General features: G+C 37.2%; 2 protein-coding genes across 4 annotated transcripts; one reads left to right on the forward strand and one right to left on the reverse strand.

Annotated features, from left to right (window-relative positions):
• Nucleotides 1–215: 215 nt before the first annotated feature.
• cenpo (centromere protein O) lies at nt 216–5,307 on the reverse strand. Its single transcript, XM_074609673.1, has 6 exons — nt 5,150–5,307; nt 3,436–3,587; nt 2,405–2,567; nt 2,042–2,313; nt 682–841; nt 216–533 (listed from the first exon to the last, which is right to left on the reverse strand). The coding sequence occupies exons 1-6, from the start codon at nt 5,169–5,171 to the stop codon at nt 424–426; spliced, it is 879 nt and encodes a 292-aa protein (XP_074465774.1). The 5' UTR covers nt 5,172–5,307; the 3' UTR covers nt 216–423.
• On the forward strand, nt 5,247–17,561 carry slc5a6b (solute carrier family 5 member 6). Of its 3 annotated transcripts, none has more exons than XM_074609659.1 (16): nt 5,247–5,368; nt 7,552–7,996; nt 8,093–8,158; nt 8,777–8,828; nt 8,915–8,982; nt 9,327–9,481; nt 10,036–10,176; nt 10,492–10,621; nt 10,969–11,057; nt 12,460–12,572; nt 12,665–12,735; nt 12,819–12,905; nt 14,287–14,459; nt 14,533–14,639; nt 14,734–14,855; nt 16,883–17,561. In XM_074609659.1, the coding sequence occupies exons 2-16, from the start codon at nt 7,649–7,651 to the stop codon at nt 17,024–17,026; spliced, it is 1,866 nt and encodes a 621-aa protein (XP_074465760.1). In that variant the 5' UTR covers nt 5,247–5,368; nt 7,552–7,648; the 3' UTR covers nt 17,027–17,561. The 3 variants fall into 3 exon arrangements, with proteins under 3 accessions (XP_074465760.1, XP_074465761.1, XP_074465762.1); XM_074609660.1 differs by lacking the exon at nt 5,247–5,368 and adding an exon at nt 5,506–5,567; XM_074609661.1 differs by lacking the exon at nt 5,247–5,368 and adding an exon at nt 7,256–7,396.
• The last annotated feature ends 2,558 nt before the right edge of the window (nt 17,562–20,119 follow it).

Here is a 20,119-nt window from a genome sequence, read left to right on the forward strand (position 1 = left end):
GTGGAGCAGAGTCGGTCCATATCAGCACCACCACCGTCAGTCAAACCCATCGGCACAGTGAGACGCAGAGGAAACATCCAGAGCAGCATGTCTCTCATGCAGATGAAAAACATCGCAACTATTGACGCAATATCAGAAAAGGAGCTGGCCAGGCAACAGCGGGAAGCCCGAGAGGAAATGGAGCGGCTGAAACAGTTTCAGAGGGAGACGTTACACAATAGCGTGGCAGCGTTTATAGAAAAACTCAAGGACAAAAGCAATGCGGAGATACATGTGAAACCTCCGTAGAGGAACTCCACAAAGTTTAGACTCAACTCAACATTTGCAACAGCAAGGAAAAAAAGGTTCAACTAGCAGTGCTTTATTATAAACAATGAGAATGTACATCTAATATAGAAAAGTTTCATTATATTTCTGAACATATTACACAATATTCCCCATCTCCCTCATGGTTATCAAAGCTTTGTGCACAGGAGTCTCCATGAGGAGGCTGCGGTTCTTCTTCCACTCTGGAGACTCGGGAAGCTCCTTGTCTGCAAAAGACAAACAAAATCATATTAGAACATGAAATACTCATTGTTTCTACAATTAACAGAGATCCCTTGTATTATGGATTATATTGGTCCAGATCAATAACTATCTGTTTGAGTTGGGAAACTTCTGTAGTATAAAACTTCCTACCGTCACATTCAATGTGGACTCGTGTTGGGAGACATCTGGTGTGGTCAGAGTAGTCGAGCGAGCAGAGAACAGCCGTCTTCTCTCCCGGCAACGTGAACATCAGCACCAGTAAGGAACACAACACATTACTCTCCATCACTTCCACAGACTTATGGAGCTCCTGTAAACAAGCAGGATGACAAAGAAAGTGTGTTATTCTGACAGAACAGATGACAAAACCATCATCATTATAGCTCCTCTTCCTATGACAGATTAACTACGCCTTAAATAGAACATTTTAATTTCTCGCTCTTCTTTTCATCTGTGAATTTTTGCATAAATGTGCAAGAATTACTGTTTTATCTGAGCGGGTCTGATTGGATTGGTATATTGGTGTTGGCTTATCATAGATATATTAATATCAGCACAGTATGTTGTTAGAATTACAAAAACAAACTAGCATCTAAATGTTTTATAGGCTGCTTTTTTTATGAATATTTGACCCTTTATTTTCTTAATTCAAGTTTAATAAATTTGTTTTTATTTATAGTTGTTAACAATAATATTTCAGGTTATTTCATTAATTTAATTTTAATTTAGCTGTTTAACAAAACAACAATTTTGGTGTACTGCAGGGCTGCAACTAGCGATTATTTTCATTATAGATTGATCTGTTGATTAATCTTTTGGTTCATAAAACGTCAGACAATGGTACAAAATGCCCATCACAATCAGAGCCCAAGTTGACATATCTAATAAAAGAAATAAAACCCAAAGTTATTAAGTTTACTGTCACAGATGACTAAGAAAACGTCACTGGTTCTTCATTTGGAAAAATTTAACCAGTGACGTTTTGGTATTTTTGCTTAAAAACTACTTAAACTATTAGTCGATAATCTCTGCCAAAAGATATGATGTTACATTATGTGCACATGTAGGGAAATATATCAGCTGATTATAAGCTTTGCACACCTACTCTTATTTATTTACGGAGTTGTTTCTCTGTTAATGTAATTTTATGCAAGTCTTTCATGGGTGTACGTTTTTTTTACGTTGTTTGTGAGCCCCTAACCTGTAGACAATTTTCTATCATGTGATAGACAATAAAGTTTTTGAATCTTTAATATTAATATCTGGTGTGTCTTTAATACTTAAGTATGTATAATGTTATCACCAAAATCCATAATGGGTTAGGCCCCTTTTATTATTGTAACAAACTTGTTTAACAAAATGTTGTCGACTCTCTAGGCCTGTGCAGAAACACGCCTCGGTCTACTTGTTTTATATTCGAGGGTGAGGTCACAGCAGTCACTTGACTGACTCTCTGAGACATTTTATGAGATGTTATTTAACACACACACAAAAAAGCAAAGTGTGGCACCTTAACAAGCTTCAACTGCTGCTTGCGACCGGCGAAGGCGTTGAGATGTTGGCTGAGGGGATCCAGAAGAGTCCTTATGTTTGTCTGCATGTTGCTCTGCTCAGCCAGGCTGTTTAAAGGAATGAACGGGGGAACGTTATGACGGCTGATCCTCAGCGTGGGCTTCAGGTCCATCTCCAGGTTGTAGGTCTCTAAGTAGACGCCATCGTAGGCCGTTGCCACAGACACGCACACTCCTTTACCTTGACGGGTCTTTATGATGTCGTACCCACCTGAGTGGCATCAAGAGGGAGGATTAAGATGTATTGAAAACATCTCACTGACAAATATATAATAACTGGGTGAATGACATGAGAAGAGTACCAATGATGTGATGAGCATGCAGGAGGTCTTTCAGTTGTGTGTGTCTAGCCATCAGTCGCAGTAGTTGTGAGTTCTCAGAGTCTTCATCCATTTCCTCCTCCTCCTCCTTTTCTTCTTCATGTGTACACTGTTTGTCCATAGATGCCCTCAGTTTCTGGAGACTCTGTAGCAGGACGGTGTAACCAGCACCAACAAATCAGATGACAACAAAACAAAAGAAGTGCAGCAGCATTATGAATAAAGTCAGTGGTGGAAGAAGTATTCAGATACTAATACCACACTTAAAATACTACTTAAAATACATACTAAGGCTGGGCAATATGACGATATATATTGTCTAAACAATATAAAAATGTCTGTCGTATATATATATTTTGTATCGTTTCTATCGTGGTATAGGCTACTGTACACGCACCTCTACGCACAACAAACAGCGATATCTGTCTGAGAATAACTAATAATTATTAGTGCTGAATATGAATAATGAATAATATTGTGGGATTATTTCTTATTCCATGGGGCATTTGGGGATTTATACATTATTATTACATACTTATATATACAATTTAAATAAATAAATAAACAAAGCATTCTAATAGTGATTTTGAGGTTGAATACCACGGCAACGGTCGGGGCTTCGAAGCATTTGGGTCAGCCCTACCAATATTTATTTATTTTCCCCCCAAAAAATAAGGACATAATACTGATTCTAAGAGTAATGTAACATACACAGTACTTTTGGTTGCATGTACAAACAAAAACTGTCAGACAAATAGTAGTAGTAGTGTGGTGAAAAATACAATATTTCCCTCTCAGATGTATTAGAGTATAAATATAAATTTGCATAAAATGGAAATACTCTGTACAAGTACCTCAAATTTGTCATCAAGTAACAGTACTTGAGTAAAAGTATCCACCACTGGTGAAGATGAAGGTAGGGCTGTTGTAGAGTTTTAACTGGCTGTTAATAAGTGTTATTTTATATATTTTATTCTATGTAAACTGTGTAAACTCAGCATCAAACATGTCACCTTGTGTGTCTCTATCTCTGCCTTCAGTTGGTCTCTCTGGGTCATCAGTGCTTCAGCTTTAGCCTTCAGCTCCTTCACTCGACTCGGCTGCTGAGGTTGAGCTTTACGGCTTCTTGCCTGAACTTCCAGCAGACTCAGATGACTCAAAACACCTGCAGAGGAAGAAATACTCTGATTGGATTTAACTCTCAAACGACAGAAAAGAAAAGTGGTTGATATCAGATAGAATAGAATAGAAAGCTTTATTGTCATCGTATTAAATACAACGAGATTCACAGTTGCCACTTCTGGTCAGTGCTTTAAAACAAATACTTGACAAGACTAAACGAGGCAGATAAAACATATAACAGGTCAAACACACAGTTATAAAGCAAATAAAACAGGTAAAGTAGATGTAGTAAATAAATATAAACACAAGTGTTACAGTAGTCCAGGGGTCAGCAACCTTTACTATCAAAAAAAAAAAATCTTTCTGAGGCAGCAAAACATTTGAGCATTGTGATGAAGGTAACACAGTTTATAGTTTAAGTATATAGTATATAAGTCTAATGCAGTGAGGGCCAAAGAGACAATGTACTACGGAGTATTAGGGCCACATTGAGGGGAAAAACATCTGAGATTTACAGAATAAAGTCATAACTTTCCAACAAAAAAGTCATAATATTAAGAGAATAAAGTCATACCTTTTTAACAAAAAAGTCATAATATTAAGAGAATAAAGTAATAACTTTATGAGAAAAAACATTGTAATATTACGAGAATAAAGTCATAATTTTCCAACAAAAAAGTCTTAATATTAAGAGAATAAAGTAATAACTTTATAACAAAAAAAGTCATAATATTAAGAGAATAAAGTCATAACTTTATAACAAAAAAGTCATAATATTAAGAGAATAAAGTAATAACTTTATGAGAAAAAACATTGTAATATTACGAGAATAAAGTCATAATTTTCCAACAAAAAAGTCTTAATATTAAGAGAATAAAGTAATAACTTTATAACAAAAAAAGTCATAATATTAAGAGAATAAAGTAATAACTTTATAACAAAAAAAGTCATAATATTAAGAGAATAAAGTCATAACTTTATAACAAAAAAGTCATAATATTAAGAGAATAAAATAATAACTTCATGAGAAAAAACATTGTAATATTACGAGAATAAAGTCATAATTTTCCAACAAAAAAGTTGTAATATTATGAAAATAAAGTAATATCTTTATGAGAAAAAACATTGTAATATTACGAGAGTAAAGTCGTTCTATTACGAGAATAAAGTCATAAATTTATAACAGAAAAAGTTATAATATTACGAGAATAAAGTCATAAATTTAAGAGAAAAAAAAGAAAATAACTCATAAAATTACTACTTTATAATATTGACTTTATTCTCATGAACTTTTGTCTTTATTCCCGAAATCTCACATTTATTTTATTTTCCTCAATGTGGCCCTAATACTCCGTACCGTCGTACCAGAGACCTACAACAATGATAAATAAACATTAAAATGTAAACAGAGGTAGTCGCACTGAGGTGTGTATTGCATCAAGGATATATTGCACAGACAGATGTATTGTATGAGATAGCTATAGCTATCTCATACATATAGCGAGCTAGGAGTAGTTTGTTGTGATGCTCAGTTAGCTCAAGCTTAGTTTATCAGATAGCTAGCTATCTGTACCGGTAAACTAACTTTGCACCAGTCTGAGTTACCTTTCGCAGCCGCTGCCTCCATAATCCGTCTTTAATCTGTGTTTAATAACGTCCTGAAGCTGCTCAGATGTAAACATGCACTCCAAACTGCGGATGTTTTGATTTTGGCGCCTTCTACGTCATCACCCGTAGCCCCGCCCCCAGCTTCAACTCCGGAAGAGAATTCAAAACACTGTGTGGGTGATCACATGGAGCATGGACTGAGAGATTAGCCAGCTGGTAGGTTAATGTAACACTTTATGAGCACTAAAGAATATATTTAAACAACGTGAGTTAATCGTTTAGATAATGAACATGTGTTTTTTTAGCCGTAAAGAAGTTGTTTTTAACTAACGTAGTGCTCTTGAATGTGTCAGTGAGAACAGCATGGGTGCAGCAGTGAGCTTCAACAGGATTACAACAGTGCTGCTGTGTAAAGGTGAGTCTGTCTCATGTTACTTCATGTCTTCATACCTTTCTCACTGCACTACATTTTCAGACGTGATATTATTTTAACCAACTAAACTTTTTTTTTTCTTCCTGTTTATGAATATTAAGATAAGATAAGATAAGATATTCCTTTATTAGTCCCACAGTGGGGACATTTGCAGTGTACAGCAGCAAAGGGGATAGTGCAAAAAACAAACAAGATGCATCAGCTAACACAGTAAAAAAAAGCTAAACAAAATATGAACCATTTAAATAGAAGGGAGTATAAAAATAGGAGCAGTATATACAGTATTGACAATAAACAAACTATTAACAAAACTGCACAAGTGGAAAATGATATTGCACAGTGAGAATGAATGAATGAATGAATATCAGGTTATTGTCAGTAACTCATATTCAGTCCAGTTAAGCAGCTGTTGTCAGATATTTGAGTGTCACTGAGTGCAGTAGCTCTATTTTCCAGCCAATTGAATCAGCACTATTAGTTATGCACAACTAATATAGCTAAAGTTACAGCAGCAATGTATTAAATAAAAGTCACTTTAATTCATATTACCTGCATTAATCCTTACTTTATAGAGACCTTATTGTACTTCGTGCTGCCTCCTCTTGTTTGTTTTGGTTTGAGCTGAACTGACAACTCAATTAATCAGTTATTGTTTTTGACAGAAAACTAATCGGCAACTATTTTTAATTATCATTTGTGGTGTTGTTGTTATTTAAGTAGCTGGTTCCAGCCTCTCAAATGAGAGGATTTGCTGGTTTTATCTGTTTTTATATCACTATAATAAACTGAGTATCTTGGGGTTTTGTGGCTGTTTATTCATACAAAAGAGATTTGAGGACGGCAAATTTGGCTCTGGGAAATTGGAAAGTGCATTTCTCACTATTTTCTGACATTTAAAAGACCACAGTTGATGTACTGAGAATGATAAGAAATTAACTGACGGTGAAACTAATCGTTAGTTGCAGCCCCAGCTTGCAGGGATGTGATAATAAACTGAAACTAAGGAATACTTTCATTATCGTTTAGTCTGCTGATTATTTTCTCGATGAATCATATTAAAAATATCTATTTAAAATAGTTAAAACTTCTGATCAAATTTCCTTGAGTCGGAAGTGACGTCTTTAAAAAGCTTGTTTAGTTCAACTAAAAGTCCAAAAGCCAAACATATTCAGTTCATTCTCACATAAGACGAAGAAAAAGCAGCAAATCCTCACATTTAAGAAGCTGGAAACCAAAACTCAAGTAATGTGATTAACAAAATAGTTGTACATTTTTGTCAATTCAACTATTCTATTTCAGCTCTAATTATTTGTGTCCTCTTGGATTTATAATGTGATCGAAGAAAACATTTCTATATGGGCACAAAGACAAAGAACAATAACTGCATAATGTGAGTAAAAACAATTTCAAATAAATCTTTCCATGGCAGTAATAGTGGAAACTTTTGAAATTGTACTCCCATTTGTGGCTTTTGACCTTGAATACCCTCAGAGATTGGTTGTTGTCTGTCTTTGTGGTGCAGTTATACACAAAGGCAGTAGATGGCAGAGTAGCAGAGTACCTCCCCCTCTGAACCTCCCATCTCCAAACTGGTAGTCAGTATTTTTGTATCAGCACAAGTGGGGGAAAGTTGACACAGAGGTTGTGTGACCTCGCTTTGTGTACAGACTGGAGCTTGTCTCGTATAACGACGCTCTTCTGCTGCAAACAGTTCAGTTTATGTGACTGCAGAGGCGGCGGTGATTTCACCTGTTTATTTTAGGAAAAGAAATGTGTAAAAACAGCTCATGGGAATCCAGGGCATGAGGAAAGTACGTGGGGTGTGGAGGTTTAGTTCTTTGCCTGACGGGCAAACCTGATTTATGATAAAAAAAATAAAAAGTTAGAGTTATACAACATGCCAGCACAGCTTACTCTCTCACACACACAGATATCAAATCAGTGTTTTCAATTTCCTTTCTTCAAGGCTCCTGGGCTTTGCTGACTGATGGGTGTGGACAGAGACGTTTCCCATCCGTCTGAATGTGCGTCTGCAGGAGAACTGAGACTTAAAGACAATCAACATGGACCCGTCCAACGAGAAGCACTTCACGGCTGTAGACTATGTCATATTTGCGGTGTTGCTCGCCGCCTCTATAGGCATCGGGCTGTACCACGCTCTATCAGGTGGCCGTCAGCGCACCACACAGGAGTTCCTGATGGCGGACCGGAGCATGAGCTGTCTTCCTGTCTCGCTGTCGCTCATCGCCTCATTCCAGTCTGCCGTGGCGATCATAGGCGTACCTGCAGAAATCTACACTCACGGTACTCAGTACTGGTTCATCGGCTGTGCCTACATCCTGGGCCTCCTCATTCCTGCTCATGTTTTCATTCCTGTGTTGTACAGACTGCGGCTCTCCAGCGCTTATCAGGTATAACAGAGCAGGTTTATTGGAGTACTTTATGAGTTCATATTTATGGAGCGTGTTCTTGATGACCTACACTTCTCATGTTGTTTTGTTTCACAGTATCTTGAGATGCGCTTCAGCAAAGCAGTGCGTGTCTGTGGAACTTTGGCCTTCATCTTTCAGACAGTAAGTTCAAGACTTCACATAATAAAGTAGGGATGCAACATTCACACCTTTTTCTCTCCCAATAACAAGTCCAATACCTCGACTCAGGGTATCTGCAGATACTGAGCACCGATCTGATACCAGTGCTCTCTTTTTCCCAAATTATCTCACTGCATGGAACTAACTGGGATCATTTTTATGGAAGGTAACACAAGGCCAGGGATTGCCACGGTGCTAAAAGCTTAAGTTGGCGGCCAGATTGCAGTCAAACACAGAAGTTTGACATTGACAAAGGAACTATATTTAGTGTGGATCACTCACATCTAACCAATACCCACTCAGCGTAAAGCAATTATTAATTAAAGACTGTAAACGGGGGAAACAGCCAGCCTGCCTCTGTCCAAAGGTAACAAAATCCACTTACCAGCACCTCCTAAAGTTCTTTACTTTGTCTTGTTTGTTTGTTTAATAAGTACAAAAACCAAAGTGTAAAAATTACCCCATTTTCACCTGGCATTAAAATGTGTTTTGGGTGATCGGATTGCAATCAGACAGTGTTTGACAGGGATGCATTGTGGCCACATTGAACACAAGTGTAAATGCAATGTAAATGTAAATTTGTCCTTTACTCTGCTACAGGTTATCTATATGGGTGTTTGTATTTATACTCCTGCCTTTGCACTAAATGCAGGTAAGAAAAGTTCATGTTTTTCACTCTGACTCTCTCATTTTGAATAGACGACACCTGTGGTTCAATGTTTTCCTGTTTTCTTTCAGTTACTGGATTTGAATTATGGGGCGCGGTGCTGGCCACTGGACTAGTGTGCACATTGTACACAACAATAGTGAGTTGTTCAAGGTCATTTTCATGCAGCGTAACGGGACTTTCCAACATTTGAATGTTTCCAACTCTTCCTTTTTGGTGTTTTGTTATCGTAACAGGCCTAGCTTGTGAGGTGTCATGTCTCTCTTGGCAGCCCAGGAGTGACTTTATCTCTCTCTCCAAAAAGATGTTGTATATTTCATCTGAGAAAAGTGGAAATCTTACCAAAAAGGCTCATGAATCACTTGTAGAAGAGTCTATATTTTAGAGATATCATGGATTAATATGAAGGATTACCGAGACAGATATCGGGTATTTGAATAAAGAATTAATTTATTTCCCATGTGTCTCGTCTGCTCCTGACAGGGTGGTTTGAAGGCCGTCATCTGGACAGACGTCTTCCAGACGGTTGTTATGTTTGCGGGGCAGCTGGCTGTCATCGTGGTGGGAGTTCAGCGGACCGGAGGAGTGTCTGAAGTCTGGAGGAAAGTCCAGGAAGGAAACCGCATCTCTGCTCTCGAGTGAGTCCATACTGTAGTTTGCAGTTATGCAGCATCGGGAATGGACGAAGAAATCTGTGCACAAATTCATCGTGGTTTATTTGATTCTTTAAGTGGAAATCAGCCAATATCAATACTTGACTGATTTCACAGAAAAGCTGTTTTTCTTTTGGTTTCATGTAGATTATAGTCTGTTAGGTTACGTATGGAAACCTCTAGGACAGAAAGTATTAAAATTCAAATTTGACTGAATTGAACTGAATTTTAATGTAGTATTGAGAAATGCATGTAAGCAATTCATTCATTTGAGTTATGCTCAACTTGTAAAACAGATCTTTTGAGTTTAAGGACATACAGTAATAGTACATCAACAACCAAGTGGCTGCAGGTTTTTATTGCAAACAGTCCAGATACAACAGCAGCTAATTTCTCTACAGTCCACTTGTTTCTTTGCATAAATGTGAAGATAAATTCCTGTACACGCATGTTATTTATTATACATTGGTAAATCTGTTTCAGTGTATGTTTGTTCTAAAGTATTACATTATTGTCTGTATTTTCTCTCCGGTGTTCAGCCTAAACCCAGATCCTACAGAGAGACACACCTTCTGGACTCTGGCGGTTGGCGGCGTCTTCCTCATGCTGTCGCTGTACGGAGTGAACCAGGCTCAGGTCCAAAGATATCTCAGCGCCCGCACTGAGAAAGAGGCGGTCAGGTACACACACCGTAGATTTTCACAGTTTTGTTTTCACTTTTATGCTAACTTGTTTTTTTACATTGAACTTTGACTGAAAATACATTCATATGTGAAAGAAAATAGTCTTTTAATACTTGTGCTAGCTCTCAGAATAGAATAGGAAATTAGAATGAAAAGTAGTCCTTTATATTATGTTAATTGACAAGCGATCTCTGGGAAGTTCAATGCAAACCAACACGGTAATGAGTGTTTAGCCAAAAAAAAAGAAGAAAAGTCACAAAGATGATGTCAGAAATGACCACTTTTACTGCGCTCCTTCCTCCGTCTCTGCAGGTCTTGCTACATGGTTTTTCCCTCCCTGCAGTTGTCTCTGGCTCTCAGCTGTGTGATGGGACTGGTCATGTTCGCACGTTACTGTGGAGAGGATCACTCTGAGAAGCTGGGCACTTCTTCAAGGGATGCGGTGAGTTTCAGTGTGTCATCGACCGATATCGTCTGCTTCATGTTTTGGGAAACCGGGATATGATTTTTCTTTTCCTGCTTTTTCTGCTTCCTTGATCTCCAGAGATTAGTGCGAAGGATGAAAGTTAAGTTCATGCAGAGTTATGTAAAAACCCTCCAGGGCTCATAGATTCAACAGCATCACTACTGCAGCATGAGTCCTTCTAACACAGTCCTTCTAACACATTAGGATCATTATGTAAATGTGCTGTCGAGACTGTACGTTGTCAGATTTGCATTTCGTTTCTGCATAAAGTTTAGCAAAACAAACTGTTTAAGGTTTTTTCTTTTACAACGTGTTTTCCACAGATGGTGATATACTTTGTGATGGATATGCTGCAAGGTCTTCCTGGACTACCTGGACTGTTTGTTGCATGTTTGTTCAGTGCAGCTCTCAGGTTGGTACAGGACTTTCTATATTTTCTGTCTATATTTTGTTTTTTAATTAAACCTGACATTAACCCTGTCAGTCCCAGCAGAACGCTGGCATCCACAAGTGAGGCTTGCACATGAACAGATAGCGATCAATAGTTCTGACCCTTCGGAGTAAAATCAGCTCTCACACTTCTTAGGTGTTGTTATGGTCATACAAACAACATGTGCGCATCAAAGTTTATCCCTTTCAGCATAACTGGGTAAGAGGCTGTATAGAGTTCAATAACACCAGCAACTATTCAGGTGACCTGGATGAAGTCCTAGAGGTCAGTGAGTCAGTTGCATTGACTTAGAGCTTGGCGATAAATAGATTGTATCACTTAATTAGAATTCATGGTTTAAAACAATGTTTAAAAATGAAAATCTATTTTCACTTTAACATGTGTAATTACGGTACGGAACTGCCGCCGCTTCCCTGAGCTCCCGTAGTTCATAGTAAACGCGCAAGTTCTCTTCAGACACGGATAAAATATCAACACGGCAGCATGCGCTAATAAAAGCGAGGAGCATTATCTCCTCAGCAACCTCGAGCAAACATCTTCCGCTGTAAAATTTGCCGTTGTAACATGCACAATAACATATGTTTAACCTTGTGTACGAAAGTGTTTTTTTTTATTTTTGAAAAAGTGAAGTTTGGTGAAAGTTAAAAGTTAAAAAAAAGGTAAAATTTTATTTTTAGGCCATATTGTCCAGCCCTACCTTGACTAAATGTTTGTTGTTGCAATTATAAATTAACATAACTGAAAAATATATAGTTATGAGGCTGTTCTGTGCCAAAAACCTCCCAGATTTGACTAATTACTGTTCATTACAAATTCCGATTTCTAATACATTCTACTTGTGTGTACACCGTGCTAAAACCAATGCAGTCTAATACAACAGCTGCCAGACGACATCCTCCAAAATGATCACACTGTTGAATCAACACCTCTCTGAAAAAGATTTGATTAAAAACTGAACATTATAACCTTTATGAAGGTATGATTTATTGCAGGTCTGTTGTTTACAACTGAGTTTATAATCCATTATTAATCTTGAATGCAGTTATTCACATCAAATGTTTCAGTCCTGGTTATCCTGAAAAAGAAAATGTGCAATGCATCCATATTTGAAGCTTATGAGAAGGTTTGTATTCAAATCTTCCTGTTCCCCTCTGTTACTACGGGTGTAAAAAACCTTATTAATACAGTTACATTAAAATATAATGCATCATTTATTTTCTCGTCTTTGACATTAACTCAAGTGCTGTGATGATTTAGTATTTGGATTTAGAATGAGTTCAGAAGATGAATAATTAACAGTACATTTCATTGTATTATAAAGATGGCAGTAATGTATAGTATATGTTTTGCTCTTCCTGTGCAGCACCATCTCTTCTGCTTTTAACTCTTTGGCCACTGTGACAATGGAAGACCTCATCAAACCACATTTCCCCGCCATGACGGAGGCCAGAGCAACCCTGCTGTCCAAAGCTTTAGGTTCGCTCTCTGACGCTCATCAGTGCACGATACAGAGCTACATCATAATGACGCATTTAATCTAAAGTTTCACCTTGTGTCTCCTCTATAAGCTATGTCCTACGGGCTGCTGTGTCTGGCCATGGCCTATCTCGCTCACCTCATGGATGATTCAGTTCTACAGGTACGCTCACAGGTGGTATGATCAAATAATAACAAACATTTCTCACTAAATATGCTCTAACTGTTACGGTGATTGAACTCCAGGTGGCTTTGAAGATCTTCGGGATGGTCGGTGGTCCTATTCTTGGTGTGTTTTGTCTCGGGATGTTCTTCCCGTGGGCCAACTCTGCTGTAAGTTGAACCTCATCAGTGAGATCTGTCGTGTAGTCAGTCATGAGACAATACACAGTGTAGCTGCTTATTTTGGTCAAAATTATCATGAATTAAAACACCCTAATGCTTCAATTACATAAAACAAACTAGTCTCTAACATCTCTTTTGAAAACAAACTGTAAAACATTTCAAAATGCGTTTTGGCCAATTCACTTTACTGCAGTGGTTTCCAACTTTTGGCTTGTTATTAGTGCGAGTTCAACTAACGAGATGTTTCCTTCTTAACTGTTTTGTTTTTTTGTCAGAGACTCGAGCAGTTTAAAATGTTCAGTATTTCACAAGAAGAAAGCTAAAATAAAGAAGTGGAATTAAGAAGAAAAAAAGTATTTTTGAACACAAATATTGTTCTTTTTTTGTCCCTCGTTCACACATGGATTCAGATGTAGAAAAGGCGTCTCTTGCTCCTCATGAGTCTGTAGCTCATATTAATCATTTCGCTCATAATTTACATACTTAGCTCAGATTCAGCAGTAGTTGTTTTTTTACATTGCCACTAGCGTTCCAAATAGCCCCCAGTTTTACAATATACAGTATATACTAGGGATGCTAAATTTGAAAATAATTCTCAACCGGTTAATTATTAATATCCCTTATATATACCTTTCAAAATTGGTTATTGAAACCGGTAATACAACAATGACTCTGTACTCTGCCATGGCTTTGCACCCTCTACAGTGATTTAATGGCGCTGTACTGGAGAATTAGCACCACCATCTGTTAACAGTAGTGGAAATGTGCGTGAATTTGCATTTTCTTTTGCAGATTTTCTGGAATTTTAGTTAAAATTTGCACGAAATCTGGATGGAAACTTAACTGACCGGTGATAGAAGTGGCAAGAGGCATTATGTTTTTGATTTGACCGTCCGCCCGTCCCATTCTCGTAAACTTGTAAAGTATTGAAACGTGAACAACGCACGGTTTTGGCCATAACTCATGAATTCATATGTTAATTATGACAATTTCACAAATGTCTAATAGGATAAAATGATGAAGTGATGACATTTCGGACAGACATGGATGTAAACTGCAACTTTTCTGGTTGGTGGTAATTGTAGTTTCATTAGAAAAAGTAATCCAATAAGAATCATTCCCTTAATAAAATGTCCTTTTATTCCTTAAATATCCTAAAATCAGTCTAGCTGTGTTTTATCTGACATCGTGCTGCTCTTTGTCTACTGAAAGAGTGGCAGAATGTAACAGCTGCTGACCCTCATAGCAGGATGTTGTGATTAAGGCGGTCATTGTGACAATATAAACCTCTGCAACTTCATTTTGTTAGATGGTTAAAATCAATCATCCTCCTACCTGTATCTGTGTTAAGTTGTCCTGTTGTTACCAGGGAGCGCTGGCAGGTCTGGGAACCGGTCTAAGTTTGGCTTTCTGGGTCGGCATCGGGAGCATCGTCACTCGTAGCTCCGGCACGAGACCGCTGCCGCCCAAGTGCAGCGCCGTCCTGCTGTCAGACAACACGACTACTGCCATTCACACTGCACTCAGCAACATCACCCTGAGGTACACAAACAGCATGTGTTTTTGTTTTAACTGTGGTCATTTCACAAGTTAATCATCTCTCTGTGTTCTTCAGCCGACCGACTGGACTGAAGAGATTTTATTCACTGTCCTACATGTGGTACAGCGCATTCAACTGCTGCACAGTCGTTCTCATAGGCCTGATCATCAGCTTCCTCACAGGTGGGCGACTTCTCACATGATTTCTCTATCATTTAGCAATTTTAGTCTTAACTTTAAAATGTTTAAATATATCTTCTTTTTTTTTTCTTTTTAGGCCCTATGAAAGAAGAAGATGTGACACCAGGCACAATCTATCCCTTGCTAGGGAAACTGCTTTGTTTTCTACCTGAACACCTCAAAAAGAAGCTCTGCTGCGTGACTCCTCTGGGACAAACGGTCAGTAAAATGATAATAGTAATAATGATAATAACTTTATTTATAGAGCACTTTTCATACAAGACGTGCAGCTCAAAGTGCTTTACAAAAGAAAAAGAAAAATACAACACATTCAGACAAGGGCAGATAGAGAGAGGATAGTAGCTGCTGAAATACATTAGGGAAAGTAAATTAAAAACAGAGGCCATTGAGAATAATAAAAATGAGAGGATTAATAAAAAGTTGTTCTAGTTATAAAAAACTGTGCTGCCTATTTTCTTGAGCGTATGATTATTTGTATTTAAAAACCTAGCAGTAGAAGATCTGAGAGCTCGTGAAGGCTTATAAAATGACAGAGAGTCTGCAGATGAAGCCCTCTCAGATAACATTATTCCTACCATGAAATTAAACTAACTATTGCAACAAAACAGCACAAATAAAATGTATAGTAAGACTTTAACTGGCAACACACTATAATTTAAAGCCTGATAATGAGCTCAGTTTTGAGCTGAGAGGAGGATCTTAAAGATGAGATGACATATTATGCTCATTTTCAGGTTCATACATGTATTTTGGGTTTCTACTAGAACATGTTTACATTCTTCAATGTTCAAAATACACATTATTTTCTCATACTGTCGGTCTGAATATACCTGTATTCACTCTCTGTCTGAAACGCTCCGTTTTAGCGCCTGTCTCTTTAAGACCTCCTCCTGAAAAAGCCCAGTCTGCTCTGATTGGTTTAGGAGAAAAATATGGTGCACCTTTGCAAAGGTTGTTTTCGACCAGTTCTCAAGGTACTTACAAACTACTTATAAAAAACTGACTGGGATGTCTTATTTCACAGTTTGTGGGTTGGTAAAAACTCCAGATACCCAAATGTATGAGCAGTGAGAAAGAGAGTTTTTCATGATAGATAGATAGATATATAAATAGTAACTTTATTAATCCCGAGGGAAATTCAAGTTTCCAGCATCACAGCTCCATAGTGCAAAAGTGCAAAACATGTTAGTAAAAAGGCAGTAAAAAAGTTAGTAGTGCAAAGTACTAAGAACAAAAAAATATACCAGATATAAAAATACAAGATGAAGAAATTTTTTTTAAAAACTGAATATAGTGCAGAGTAACAGCTGTGATACACGACTATTAAAAAATTAATATAGTGCAGAAGAGACTGTTAAAAGTGAGTATAGTGCATTATTATCTGTCCTGCAGACCGTCCTCCTTTGCCCCCCCCCCCTCCCTAGAGAGGTGTTGTACAGTTTGATGGCTCGGGGGACAAAGGATTTCCTGAGTCTGTCTGTGGAGCACTTGGGGAGCAGCAGCCTGCCGCTAAACGAGCTCCTCTGTTTGGTGATGGCGGCGTGCAGAGGATGGCTGGCGTTGATATGTCCCCTTTAACTGTTTTAGCCATGCTTGCATTGGTCGGTCGGTCCACCACTTTTGTCCAGACTGAAATATAAAATATAGAAATTGTAAAGACATTAATGGACCTACCTGCGCACACTCTGCCCGTGCGCTCATTGCGCATCACCGGAGTCTTCCACAAGCTGCCAGCTTGACAGCTGTGAGTACTAACAATAGCCATGTTTGTTGTTTACGTTCATTATGATTATGTTTACATCTGTAATGATAATTTTGGGGAAGTGGCTTTGGAGGAAGACCTGAAGAGACGGGCTGTCAGTGTTGCCGACTTTCTCTCTAGATTTAGCGTCTTTTGGAGATAGTGCTGCTACTTTCATTGGGCTGGGTTGTTCGGTTGCATGGTTTATAAAATCTAGTTGCTAGTGTCTCAACATTACTGACCCGAGCTTTATGTTTGGTGATCCCTGACTTTGCCTTAATTTCCATCATCAGGTCAAAATTGTATTTGCACAAATACTTTGATGACATTCCCATCAGCCTCAGCGGTACTTTATGTTTGTTTATGTTTCTTCACAGCTCGTTGTAGTGTTTAAAATTCTAGTTATCAGTAATTGTTGATATCAGCGAATTAATCTGTACTTCTATATTAACCTTTTTAATGATCTTTTTAATTAATCGTATAGGTCTCAGCACAACAAAGGTCTCCACAACACAAAGAAATCAATGGACTTGCAGTCGCACAAGAGGACGGAGCGTCACAGGAAGAGACGGACACATTTCTTCCTGAGGCGCAAACACCTTTTGTGGAGCACGAAACAACCGTGTGATATCACAGTTTCATGGCTGGCTGGAAAGTGTTTAACACAAAGCACTTTGACTAAAACAGATAAACATGTATTTGTTAGTTCTTATCTTGTTGCCTTTGCTTTGCGATGGAGGAAGTAATTTGAATTTGCACTGTCAAACGCTGCAACGAGGTCAAAGCTAGACGATCTCCAGTCCTTGAGTGCAGCTGTTTTACAGTCTGATTTATATGCAGTATTTGTCAACTTCAGGTGATTGATCATTGATTCACGTTCAGAAGGTTCCTTGCATATGTACATGTTTAAAAAAAAAACTGCACTAAACTTTACGTTTTATGAGAATTATTTGAAGTCCTGTGAACTAAAAACGTTTTATACCGTTATTGATTCTATACTTGACTATTGTTTAGCACAACTGCAGCTGTATGAATGGTCCTGTGTGAGATGATGGTGCCTCACTTGTTATGAATGTATGAGTGAATGTTGTCTGTATAAGAGCTGAAACACTGAAAAACAACCTTGTTCTAAAAAGGATTAAAGATTTTGTAGATATCTCTTTGCATTGTTTTGTCCTCTTGTTTTGATTTTCTGCAACTGAAAAATTATTTCAATAATAGAAATTGATTTTTGGTAAATGTCCCAACTTAAAGGGACACTCCTCTGGTTTTACACGTTTGTTATTGTGTCTAACAAAGTCTCAAGATAAATGCTTAATAAATATACATTCCCTGGCCACTTTATTAGGTACACCTAGGCGATTTGGAAGATTACAATGTTCAGTTTTTGAGGAAACTGTCCAGAGAGGTGTCACTTTCAACTATACGTTTATTACTGAGGTCATAGTTAGTGATGTTGTTGTACAGGTCTGCATTACATTAAAATGTGTTTTTAATATTCTTCCCCACTGATGTTTGTTCATGAGGTGGGCAAACATTAGAAACACTTTTCAATATAAAGCAGGCAAGTTCAACAACACTGCAAACTACAACCTCAATAATAAACATATAGCTAAATGAATACCTCTCTGATTGTGTCAATCAAAACTGAACAGTATTATCTATTTAAAAGGTAGAATTTATGGCTGAGCTGTTGTGTTGGACTGCATTACATTTTTTTTTTTTTTAGTTTTTAATGTTTTGCATGTGTGCGTCTACTATTACCTACTGGCATAATGTTTATTTAAATTTGAATAACAAGGAATTCTCTTGGAGGGACATGGCCAAAATGGCAGGGTCCAGTAGTTAATACAGAGTCACATAAATTAATATACATTTATTTGAAGCACAATAACATAACCTGACATAAGACATATGCTGATTTAAAAAAAAAAAAAAAAAAAAGATTACATGTTGTACAGACAGTTTTTCTAAAACCGTGATCAGTAAGGAAACTCAGACAGATAACTGTTACATCTGGTACATATTTAATATTAAATATATGATATTTAATATGGTCAGACCCGGGTTGTGCATATGTAATATAAGATTTATATTAAATCACATATGTGAGTACAATGTTACATACAATGAGTAACACATTTTGATAATACTGTACTCCCAGTGTGATTTGATTGGGTCAAAAAGTAAAGTTTTCTATTTTTATTTTATAAAACAAATGTGAGTTTTTGTCAGAAATATCTGAGCATCTCATTAATAACATTTGCTGAGGCTTCATCTAATACAGTGTGTATAATTTTGGACTTCTACCTGCCACATATTGAATAAATAGAGCTGTTCCTCATAAATAAAATTTGAGTGAACATTTGTTTTCACCCTGTATTAGAAACAAAGAAGGTCTTTGCTGTGAGGATCATTTGTGTACACAAAATATTCAAATGTGTTCAGAACAAGGAGTCCTGCTATACAAAGCTTCTCTATACTCTGCTTACATCAATGTCCTAAACACGAGGGATGTAAATAATTCTAGCTAACCAAATAGAAGGCTAAATAAAAGGCATTAATTACATGCCATATAATGTATTTGTTTGTTTTTTTGCCTCTGCTGCATGTGGTTTTGCATGTGCCATAAGTTTCTGTGAAATGTCAGCTGCCCCCACTGCACCTATACAAAGCATCAATGCACACGCTTTAACATTCAGATAAATATCAGAACTATGTATTACTAAAATAGAAACTCCAATCAATCAATAAAAGACACTATTAGTTGTAGCATGTAACAAATACTTTTAATACAAATTAAATGGAAAGCCTTAAAGACACCTCATTAAAAACAAAAACTGATGGGTAATCCCCTCATTTAAATATTTTTAAATAAAAGTATTTCCTCCAGGAAATATGTGGCTGTGATGACGTGTGAAGGTGTGTAGGGTTACAATATTGCATTACATTTTGAGAATTTAAATGTACCTTTAAACTGTAGTTAGGTCTAGATCAGGGGTCACCAACCTGCGGCTCCGGAGCCACATGAGGCTCTTTAGCTCCTCTCCAGTGGCTCCCTGTGGATTTTTAAAAATGGAAATGAATAACTGTTTTTTCTTTACATTTTAATTTTTATTTATCATTGTTGTAGGTCTATGGTACGACGGTACAACAGAGTATTAGGGCCACATTGAGGAAAAAATAAATTGGAGATTTCGAGAATAAAGTCATAATATTATGAGCATAAAGTCATAGCATTATAAAGTAGTAATTTTACATGTTATTTTCTTTTTTCTCATAAAAGTATGACTTTATTCTCGTAATATTATGACTTTTTTCTCGTAAACTTATGACTTTTTCTTCGTATTCTTATGACTTTATCCTCGTAATATTACGACTTCTTTTCCCGTAATATTATGACTTTATTCTGGTAATCTCAGATGTTTTTTCCTTCAATGTGGCCCTAATACTCCGTAGTAAATTTGCATTTGGGCCCTCACTGCATTACACTTATATATTATATACTTAGACTATAAACTGTGTTACCTTCATCACAATGCTCAAATGTTTTGCTGCTCCAGACAGATTTTTTGGCTAAAATGTCTCTTTTGACAGTAAAGGTTGCTGACCCCTGGCCTCGATAAACCCAATTTGCAGCATGCAGCAAACATGCAGGACCCAAACATTCATCTTTATTTCTGCAGAGCCTTGAAAACTACTGTGTTTCATATTTTGAGTA

The sequence above is a fragment of the Sebastes fasciatus genome, chromosome 15 (assembly GCF_043250625.1).
Source record: "Sebastes fasciatus isolate fSebFas1 chromosome 15, fSebFas1.pri, whole genome shotgun sequence".
Classification (NCBI taxonomy): Eukaryota; Metazoa; Chordata; class Actinopteri; order Perciformes; family Sebastidae; genus Sebastes; species Sebastes fasciatus.